This window comes from Thalia democratica, chromosome 2 (genome assembly GCF_965202585.1).
Source record: "Thalia democratica chromosome 2, ktThaDemo2.hap1.1, whole genome shotgun sequence".
In the NCBI taxonomy this organism is placed as follows: domain Eukaryota; kingdom Metazoa; phylum Chordata; class Thaliacea; order Salpida; family Salpidae; genus Thalia; species Thalia democratica.
Genome location: NC_139166.1, coordinates 100,191,847 through 100,203,544, shown reverse-complemented (window position 1 = coordinate 100,203,544; position 11,698 = coordinate 100,191,847). Strand labels below are relative to the sequence as shown.

General features: G+C 24.3%; 1 protein-coding gene across 1 annotated transcript; it reads left to right on the top strand.

Annotated features, from left to right (window-relative positions):
• The first annotated feature begins 5,862 nt into the window (after positions 1-5,862).
• Positions 5,863-11,678, top strand: LOC145849814 (DNA/RNA-binding protein KIN17-like). The gene is made up of 7 exons (XM_082954882.1): positions 5,863-6,054; positions 6,481-6,587; positions 6,888-6,995; positions 9,371-9,495; positions 9,871-10,056; positions 10,304-10,492; positions 10,894-11,678. Exons 1-7 carry the CDS (start codon positions 5,877-5,879, stop codon positions 11,192-11,194), a joined length of 1,194 nt encoding a protein of 397 aa, XP_082811008.1. The 5' UTR covers positions 5,863-5,876; the 3' UTR covers positions 11,195-11,678.
• The last annotated feature ends 20 nt before the right edge of the window (positions 11,679-11,698 follow it).

Below are 11,698 nucleotides of genomic sequence, written 5' to 3'. Positions count from 1 at the left end.
AAACTTTGATATAAAATGGTTTAGTAAAATATTTTTAAAATCTTAACTTTTGTTAAGTTGTTTCTTTAATTCCAAGTTTAGAGGCAAATAAAAAGTTTTTATTTGATAGTGTTAAATGTATAGAACAAATTTAAATTACAATGAGGATCGATAATGCAGTTTTTAATATTTTATTTGTTTTTATAACGTTTTTAGCTTAAACAACTAAAACATGTTATAAACTTATTCATTTCAAATTGCTAAGACGTTAAGCATTTTTATTTAAGTGATAATTTTCTAATTTAGAAAAAATGCTTACATTGAACTCTGGTAGAAACTTTTAAAACAAGTTAAAAACTAGCAATTGATGTAAAAATAATTTTGCTAATACAAAGCTAATAATTAATGAAATCTTTCGTAACTTTTATTTTAACTATCATTATATGTAAGTCTAATCTATATATTAAATTAGGCAAAAGTAAAAATTTTAGAGCTGCAAAATTAAAAAAATAATTAAAAATTATAAAAAATAAACAATTTTAAACCAATATTTTTTTTTTTAAATACTATTAAAGTTATAACTAGTCTTACTCTGAAGTACAAAGTTGCAAAACTCTATAAAGGAGTTTTGAATATATACATAACTTTATATGATTTTTTGCTCTTGTAGTTTTTTGCTATACTCTTATCGCCACAATGATAACTACTCTTAACAATAGCTACGCTTAACAATATAAACATACAATTTTTTAATTAAAATAAAGCTCCTTTGTTTGTTGTTCCTTGTTTTACACTGCGTTATATTCATTTTTTGGTATCTAATTATTATGGTAATCTGTCATATAAAATATTAAAGGTACTAACTACTAACTAATATTTACCAAGTTTAAGTCATTAAAATTTCAAGTTCAATTAAAGTAAAAAGGGTTGATGATATAAGCATTGTATTTTTGCAATTAAAAAAAATTTCAATTTAAAACTAGAATTTACTCATAAATATTTTTTAATAAACAAAAAAGATCCGAAACGCTATCTTCAATAAAATATTGAAAACGTTCTAAACAAATTTAACTTTGCTTAAGCAAACAATATATAATTTTTTAAGTTTTTTTATCTATTTATTTTGTGACAAGTAAAACAAAATTTAGATAGTGTATTCACTGCTGTTTATATATATATAGTATAAGTTGAAGTTGAGCCCTGAATATTTGCAAAAAGACAAATTAGTTCTTTGAGCTGGTTTTAGTTTTAGTAACATGTAAACATTATGTTTAAAGCAAAACTATTAAAAACTACAGTCACTATAAATAGCATCTATCTCTTGAGTTGTATATTCTCAATTAAATTGTTACATTATGTGTACAAAAGTATGTATAAATATACGTATTAATAATGTAAGGTAAAAACAACAAATTATTTAAGGAAGAATTAATTTGGTTTACTATTTTTTTCAATTTAAGATGGTATTAAAAGGTTAATTTTTTTTGATATATGTGTCAGCCATTTTTTTATACATGTGTCACCCAGAGAAATTTAAATAAAGGTTTATATAAGCTTAAAACTGTATTAGTAATAGTTTATTTATTTTTTAATTTTTAAGCTTTAAGTCTTTGTTTTTATTTTGAAGTATTTGAGGTTTATTCAGTATAGGTCAAGAAAAAACCTGTACAAAACTAATTTGTCTATGCTAGAAAATAAAAAATAAAGCAAAGCTTACATTAATATGCTGTTGTTTTACTAACTTTTTAACTTTTCTCTTAATTGAATGCTGCTTAGTTGATCTCATGGCCAACACTTAAAAAAAAGTATAAACTATCAACTTACATAAACCAGATTCTCACACACAGGGTTGCCACTCGGTCAGGAAAAGTCAGAAAAAATTTAAAAAATGACAAAATTCAGGAAAAGTCAGAAAAAAATGGGGGGTTTTGAAAAAAAGTCAAGAAAATTCGGGAAATTTGATAAAAAAAAAATCAGTTTAGACTTACAAAATTCCTTATTTTCTAAAGCCTTTAAATGGTAAAAATTAATTAGAAATCCTTTAAAGTCTGAAAAAATTTCCAAAATTTTCCTAGAAACTTACAAATTTTTTTAATTTTATTTGCAATACCTTCACCTGGTAAAAATTAGTAAAATATCCTTTATAAAACTACAAAATTTTTCTATTAACATATTGAACAAGTACCCTACTTGTTCAAGCAGATTTTGTAAGCTTTTTAGTATTGATGATCTGTAGCAAGGACACTTCCATAGTGAAACTGTGATATATACACAAAAGTTTATCTAGCATAATTTTAGAATCAAATTGTTTTTTGTTTAAATAATTGAGTTCTTTATAACTAAGCAGTTAGTTTAGTATTTTATGTAACAAGTAAATGCAGGGTTTGTGCGCGTCAGGCTAAATCAGGCTAAGTCAGGCTAAATCAGTTTTTTTGAAAAAAGTTGAAAAACCTCAGGCTAAATCAGTTTTTTATTTAAAAATTTGAGAATATCAGTTTTTCTCAGTTCAAGTGCTTGAAAATCTTTGATTAAAAAAATTGAGAAATTTTTTAAGATCAAATGAGATGTGAATTTATTTCTAAATAAAGATTTAGTTATTAAAGACAAAATCAGTTAGTGTTTGTAAAAATAAACGCTTATAACCATTTGTTGAATCTCTAAAAAAATTTTAGAATCTTCATTATTTTGAGTAGATTATGTACGTCATAATTATGAACATTTATTAAACAAATACAGATTAAACATTACAGTTTAGTTCAACAACTGGCTGTTTGTTTGAATTTTAATACTCCTGTAAGCGTTTCATTTTGATTTTTTTTAAACACAACATTTCACGTCGTTTTAATGTAAATCTTCTGGTTATAATGTTTTTACTTAGTGATTAATTAAATTAAACAATGTATTTAGTAATATATATTAAATTTTTACACTAGTAATAGATTATATATAACACTTTTTTTAAAACTTATTACTGAATTTGTTATGTTAAGAGCATAGGGAGGGGTCAATAACCTTTTTCAACATTTTAGTCTTATTTTATTGAGTTATAACTAAGCTATGAGTTGCTTTTTGCAGATTTTTAAAGCTCTAAATATTTTGAGATAAAGCTGATTGAAGTCGGAGACTATAATAGTGCTAATCAAGACCCTCAATACCTAAAATTACTTCTAAAGGGGATTTTCCTTACTTTGAAAAAATGTCAGGCTAAATTGGTCTCAGTCAGGCTAAATGAAAAAAATTTCGCGCACGAACCCTGTAAATGTAACTTTACCTCTTTATAATTTTTACAAAGTTGTTTAAATTTATAAACTAAGTTATAAGAGAGGCATATGCCAAGATTACTTATTATTTGTAATTTTTGTAGAGTAACTTAAGTTTTTAAAGTAAATAAGAGCATATTTAATTGTTACAAATTTTATACTAAATTATAAGAGGAAATATTTTATACAACAGATATATAGTTTACTTTTTATGTCTTTTTTATACAGTAACTTAAGTATATTCTTTTTAAATTGATCATTTATTTAAGGATTTTTTATTAAATAATTTGGGTTATATTTTATTAAACTAAATGAACAATTAATATAAGTAAAACTGTTTGAGAAAAGTCAGAAAAATTTTGGTAAAAAGTCAGGAAAAAGTCAGGAAATTTTTCTCAGCTTGGTCAGTGGCAACCATGTATATTGCAATTCAAAGATATTTAGTTTTTTTCATGTCATTTAAAAGTTTTTCAGAAGTAGTTGAGAAAAATTCAGACTGTGTTTGATTTTTATGAATTTCATGCTAGTTTAAGTATCTTTTTTTTTGTTAAATTCATATTTATAAATAAGTCTTTTTGTTTATACTTATAAAATATTTAAAATGGATTAACAGTGTTTTTAAATTTATTTGCACTTTTTTAACATATTAAAAAAAGCAGTTAACCTTAAAGGTTGGCTCTTATGATTCAAAGAGTAGTAACTTTATTAAAACATGATTAGACAATAAATTTACTAAGTATTATGTCTTTAATTACATTAACTAGGAGTTTTTATCCAAAAAATAACTATTTTGGCTCTTTGCAATAAAACTATTTTGGCTCTTTGCAATACAACTATTTAAGCTGAAGGCATTCAATAATATCAGTTTTAGCTAACAGAGCTAGTAGTGACAGGTTGAAATAAAAAACCTAGTCAGGATATTTTTTTGTGAAGTCAAGTACATTTTAATTTATATTTAAATTATACTGCTGTATTTAAATTATAAATACTAATATTGTGAGAGTTTGTAAAGATGAAATTAGTGAACAGTACTGCTACTTTTATAATTGCTTATCTAATAAGTAAATTTAATATTTCAATACTGATTTCTTTTTTATATAATTTTTAAAACCCTTCTCCTATTTATCTTAAATCAAAGAACTAAAGATAGAGGTAAAGACATAACAGTTCATTGTAAATAGTTGCAATTTTATCATAGGTAGTGTTTAAAGTTTGAAATAATTGATAATGTTGATTGCAATTTATGATAATAAAAAGCTAATATTTAAACTTTATAGCTATTTTTTCTAAAATGATTAACCTGCTTTAGAGTTCCTCAAAAAGATAAAAAAGGTTTAGTTGGCAAATCAAAAACTTAAGTATAGATATTGCAAAAAAATTTCAAAAAAAGTGTTTTACCCCCCTATGCCTCTATGTGGTTGACAGATATACAAAACAAATCCAATACTATTTTGTAGTTTAATTTCAAAGAATATAGTTATTCTATCTTTCCATCTAAAATTTAGCAAGATACATTAATAAAATAATAAAATAATAATACTAGGATATATAGAGTCAATCTGATGTTTTTCAGTTTTTGGCTCTTATTACTTTATTTTTTCACAATTTAGCATACTTTAATGCAAATTTAATAGTTTTTGGTCATTTTTTTGCATTTAAGTCCCATCAGGTAACATTGTAAGTCCCAGACAAGATGTCAACTGTATCCATAAAGTAGGTGTAACTTGATAATTAAAAGTTTTTATTTGTACACCTGGTCCTAAGAACAATTATAATTTAAATTGTTTTTTTGTTGTTCAATAAACAATACCAAGAATTGAGGGCTTTTGATAAGCTTCTTTACACTATAAAATTTTGAAAACCTCAACTTAAACCCAAAAAAGAGAATAAAATTAAATCTTCAATAAAGCTCACACAATCCATAAATGCAAACCATTTAAAATAATAATGAAATAATTGTAACAATCAAAAGTTATACCATTTGATTAAACTTATTTCTTGTACAATTTGAAAAAAACAGCTACAAAACAGAAGTTATAGAACAACTTTAAATTCATATTGTAAAAAATGACCTTAATTTTCTTTTCATATTTTTAAAATAATGTTAAAAAAAGTCATACTTCTAATTAAAAAAAAGACACCCTGACACTTACTTTTTTCATTAAATAATAAAATTACATATTAAAAGTGATGTTAAAATTATTTATTTTAAATTTTTTAATACTCTTTAATCATTTGATAGCTATTTTATTTCACAATATTTATGTAATTAATTTCAAATGTTTCTTTAAAAATATTGGTTGAAATTGATGTTTATCAGTAGAACTTCATACTTTTAAGTACAATTTATTAAATACCAACTTGCAAAATTCAAATTTTGTTCTATATACTTTTCAAAAAACTAGTTAAGTTTACATAAATTAACTGGTTATGGTTTTTTAATTTAAAAATTAAATATATAAAATTACATTTGTTTTAACTTTCCTTTAAAAAAAAATAAAAAAAAATTAAGTATGCAGAAATATTTTGTAACTGAAGCTGTGTTATAGCAGACTTTATTCTAAAAATTAGTTGTAGTAGCTAATAGTAACAGTTGAAATATAACATACATTTTAGAATTTAAACTAATCTGTAACAATGGGAAAAGAAAAAGGTGGATTTTTGACCCCAAAAGCAATTTCCAACCGTATTAAGTCAAAGGGGCTGCAGAAATTGAGATGGTACTGTCAAATGTGCCAGAAACAATGCAGAGATGAAAATGGTTTCAAATGCCACACAATGTCAGAATCACATCAGAGACAACTACTTATTGCTGGTTTGTATTGAAGTTTTACTTATTTTATCTAATAAGTTCACTCAAATTTTTATGCAATGCTTTTTAAGCACAACATTTTGTTGTTGATTTGTATTCTTGACAAGTTTTATTTTTTTTTAACCAAAACTACTTTCTTAAATTTCTATGCAGTGACTTATCTTTGTTAGATATATGCTTATGATTGTTAGTTTGCAATCTTAATTCATTCAAATTTATTTTAAATTTTATAACATTATTTAGTTTGTGTACAAGATCTAAGATATTATAAATAATTTAATTCAACACAGCTGAATGTTAGGTTTAAAGTAAACATTTTTTATTTTTTATTTATATTTTATATAAAACGTTTACTTAACTAAAAATTAGTAAGAAAAAATTTAAAGATTTTTAATGCATGACATTTTATAAAACTAATTATAATTTCAGGTGAAAACCCAGCTGCTTTTAACAACATGTTTTCTGATGAATTTTTAAAGGAGTTTTTGAAGCTGTTGAAGTGCAGGTTTGGAACTAAAAGAGTTCACAATAACATTGTTAGTTGGTTTTTACTAAAACTAGTGCAGTGTTGAAAATAACTTTAATATAAATAGTTCAATTTTTTAAATTAAAGTAACTATTATATAAAAATATCTTCTTTTGATAACCTGTTATAACTATATAGCAAATATATATTTCAACAATTAAGCATGAAGTTTTTTAATTAAAAAAAAGTTATATTATTTTGATTTGTTTTAAATAAAGTATATAAATGCATGTAAAACTCTTTTTATGTAAAACTCTTTTAAAAACAATTTCTTATTGATAATTGTAATACAAAGGTTTTATATTTTTAGGTGTACAATGAGTACATTGGATATAAAGAACACATTCACATGAATTCAACTAGATGGGAGACATTAGGACAATTCACACAGTGGCTTGGAAGAGAGGGTATTTGTAAGGTTTGTATTGTTATTTCAATTAAATAAACATAAACAGTGTTTTGTTTGTTTTAATAAAATATTTTTTCTTTTTAAATTTAGTTCCGACAGAGTTTTCTAAATATGGCAAAAAACTTTTTCTTAAATTTGAGATAATTGTCTCAAAAAACGTAGAAGGAGATGGATTTTTAGTCAAATAGTCTTTTTTTGCCTCCCATAAGGAACTTATTGTAGCTTCCGACTTTGACGGGCTCAAAAAATATTTTTAGTTTTTTAAATTTGTAAAAATCAACTTGTAGCTTACTTAAAACTCAACAAAATAAAAACAAATTGGGAAAAAAAGTGATTAAACCTCCTATGCCTTTAATATGAGTAATACAATTAAGTTATATAATATATATGGTTTGTAAATTGTTTAAAAATATTGTTCATTTACTGTACAGAGTACATAAGTTATATTTTAATTAAAATAAATAAATTTACTGAGATAGTGGTAAATTTATGGTTTTTTGTGGGTATTAAACTAAATCAGTTATTATACTTATTGTTTGTATGTGCTAGAAACTAAATATATTACAATTTTTACCCACTAGTTTTTGATAGCATATATTGCCATTTACCCTATAACTAGGGGTAGGGAGTACTTGGGTGATGTTTGCTTGACACATCAGTTCATATGATTTGGATAGTTTTTGCTTCATTAAGAAGAATCTGAATAAAAAATTCAAAAAAACAAAGTATGCTTGCAGCCCAAAAAACTAATTTCAACCTAAAAAATCACATACTTTTTGATTTTTTGACTTAAACAGTAATAAAATCACTTCTACATGTCCTAAACTTATAATTTATGTATTAAATGAAAGCTTATACTTATTGACATATATTTAAAAACATATTAACTGCTTTTGATGTTATAAGACTTCAAAATCACATCAAATGTGCAAAATTTGTCTGTAAAATGTAGGAGTACAGCACATTTTTTTGGTTGTATTGTGAAATTAAAATAAGTAAATATGATTTGGATGTGTTTTTGACTAGTTGAAAAAAATCTAAAAAATAAATTTTAATTTTGCAAAAAAAAAGTTGCTGCCCAAAAAACTGATTTCAACCCCAAAAATCACATATTTTTTGATTTTTGGGCAGCAACTTTTCATTTGCAACACTATAATTTTTTTAGATTCTTTTTAACTAAGCAAAAACACATCCCAATCATATTTACTTATTTGAATTTCGCAATATGATCAAAAAAAATGTGCTGTACTCCATACTCCTACATTTTACAGACAAATTTTGCACATTTAATGTGATTATGAAGTCTTATTACATCAAAAGCAGTTAATATGTCTTTAAATATATGTCAATAAGTATAAGCTTTCATTTAATACATAAACTATAAGTTTAGGACATGTAAAAGTGATTTTATTACTGTTCAAGTCTAAAAATCAAAAAGTATGTGATTTTTGGGGTTGGAATTGTTTTTTTGGGCTGCAAGGAAACTTTTTTTTTGAAATTTATTTTTTTATTCAGATTCTTCTTAATGAATCAAAAACACATTCAAATCATATGGACTTGAAAGAATACTACAATATGACCAAAAAAAAATGTGCTGTACTCCCTATTCTACTATAACTTATTCTAACAGATTAATAGTTTTTGTTTTTTAATTTGAAATAATTAAATTAAAAAATATTGAACTTTGTTTCATTAAATTCCATATTTATAGAAGCCTTTTAAGTGTTTCATATTAGATTTCAATTACAAAAGACTAATAAAAAAATTTAAAGTAATTATCTTTATTATGTTTGTTTTAATATTATAAGTCCTTTTATTCGATTTAATTTAAGCATTATTAAAGTTTATTGCCAGTTAGGAGCTTGTTAAGTAATTTTGCTGTGGTTTTAAATAAACACTAATGTTTTTGTAAGTTTTAATTTTAATTTTATAAACTGAGTAGTAAGTTAGTTTCTGTAAAAAAATTGATTCGTTTCACTTTATTACTAGATTGTTAAAAAAAACCTTTGCTAACATTTTTATACTAGTAAATACTTTTATAAATAGTATTAACATTAGTTAGTTAAAAGAAACAACGATTTTTAATCAGAAAAGATCACTGTTTTTAGCTGTATGTAATGAAAGTTAAAAATGCTAACAGAAAAATAGATTGTATTAGATTTAATTAAATGAAATAAATTTATAAGATAAAGCCAATGCTCAAGTGTGTTTATTTATAAATGCATTTAAACTTCTGATTATATAAAACTTAAAAAAAATTATTTATTAACTTAATTAATATTAAGTTTACTTAAACTTATTTCTTTAAATATTTCTGTTTATTTTTTAAACTTATATTAAGTTTAACTTATATTAACAAACATTCATTTTAACATTTATTGCAGGTTGATCAAACAGAAAAAGGATGGTTCATCCAATACATAGACAGAGATCCTCTTGTGTTAAAGAGACAAAAAGAATTAGAAAAAGCAAGAATGAGAGAACAAGACGATGAAGAAAGGCATGCTAGGTGAGATTTTAATTTATTAATCAATTTATTAAATTAAGGTGATTGTATTTGGTGTTTGCTTTTTAATAAGTTTTTAAATATATATTAAAACAAAAATTGGTGTCTTCACATAATAGTTTTATACAACTTTTAGGTTTTTTTTTTGTGCTAATTTAAGGTATGACGTTGCAATAAATCAGTGTTGTTCTTGTAATTTTTTTTTGACACATAATAAAAAGTAATAGTTGTAAAAACTCAAGTTGATATTTGAGCAAAACGTATCAGGTTTTGAGATGTTCCAACTGTTGTGTTAATAAATTTTTAATAATATACTAAGTTTAGGAACATTTAAAAACCAATTGTTGTGCTAAATTGTATATTATTAATAATTTCCAGGCAAATAGAAGAAATGATTAGGAAAGGCCAGGAGAAGGAAGGATTAAATCCAGGTAAAACTGAGTTCACAGAATTGATAAGGTCAAACGAGGAAGAGAAAGTTGCTTTCAAGTTCGGACAATCATCCAAACTGCAGTCTGCTAAATCTACATCGAAGCCATCTTCTGTTAAATCTGAATCTTTGAGGTTAGAGTTTTAGTTTAGAAATTTGTCAAAATTATTTTTCTGAAGAAAGTAATTATCTACGACTATTGTTTTTAATACATTATTATATTTGTAAAGTTTACTTCTTTAATTAAATGACTGTTTCATAATTACCTTAAACTACTATATTTTTAAAATAAAAGTTGCTAGAAAAATTGATAGTGTATAATTTATCATAAAACTTTAAAAGCTTTTGAAAATTAAAACGACGTTTTGTTTTTAATTTTAGTTCTTCATCTGGAACCAAAAGGAAAAGCCTCCCCGAAAAAGAAAGCCATTCCAAAGAAAAGAAGAGAAAGAAATCGGCGTTCCACGAACTTGCCGAGAAGGAAAAATCGAGAAAGAGCAAGTTCAGAATGGAGAACTGGATTTTCACTGGAATTATTGTTAAAGTTACCACTAAAAGGCTGGGAGAAAGGTGATTTATTTGTGCATACAACTATGTGGTTGTCTTAAAATGTTTATGCTAATTCCATATTTAATTATTTTTTGATTTTTCAGTGTTTTATATTTAGTCACTTTTGTATTATTTAAATCCTTTAAAATCATCTTTATACAAGAATAGTATTATATAATACTTTTTTTTAAAAAGTATTACTATTTAAAGTTTCATAAACTGATGCTATTGTAAGCGGTTTTATACAAGTAATTTGAAATAAAAAAAAGTTTGATATTATCATGAAGTTAAAAACCGATCAAAAAGTTACTAACTGCTTGAAAACAAATTTATAGAATAAACTGTTGTTTAAACAAACTGTAAGACTAAAAAAATCGAATATTTATAATCACATTTTAAGACTTAAATTATTTACCACACAGATACCACAAACAGAAAGGAGAAATAATCGAAGTCACGGATGACTTCACAGCGACCGTCAAAATGATAAAAAGTGGCGGGAAAATCAAAGTCGACCAAACGCACCTTGAAACAGTGCTGCCCAACTTTGGCCGGAAAGTGCTGATTTTGAACGGCGAATACAGAGGTTGCACTGCCAAGCTGGAGAGCATTGACGAGAAGAAGTTCAGCGCTGACGTTAAGATTTCAAGTGGTAAACACAAGGGCGTCGAAGTTAAAGGGATCAAGTATGAAGACATTTCCAAGAAGGCTGATCAGAGTTGAAATACTTTTAAGTAGTACTGATATTTCGATATTTTTCAAATTTTTGAGCCTTGTTCTGGTTTTATTTGCAACTTTTAAATCTAATTTGGTTTGTGACAATTTAAAGTGCTATTTAGTTTAAAGTATTAGTATCAAAATAATTAAGATGTTGTTTTAAACTTTTTCAGATAGTTGTTAGATAAATAATAGTTTTTAAATTGCTTTTATATTGTTTTTGAGGTATATAAGTTTTTGAAATGTTAGCTCATAGCTTTTGTTTATGTACAAATAAATTTATATATTTTAACAGTTTGTATACTTTTTCTTCAGTTTTTTTATGTTTATAAATTTTAAAACTGAATTAATTTTTTACATCTTTTTGTGACTTTTTATTATTTCAAAATATATTTTCCTTAATAGTTACTGGTTTATTTACGAATGTTTAAACTTCAAAAAATGCTTTATAAGCTTTATCTAAGTGAATATTTAGCTCAAATTTGCTCTAATGCTCAATAAAATTAACAA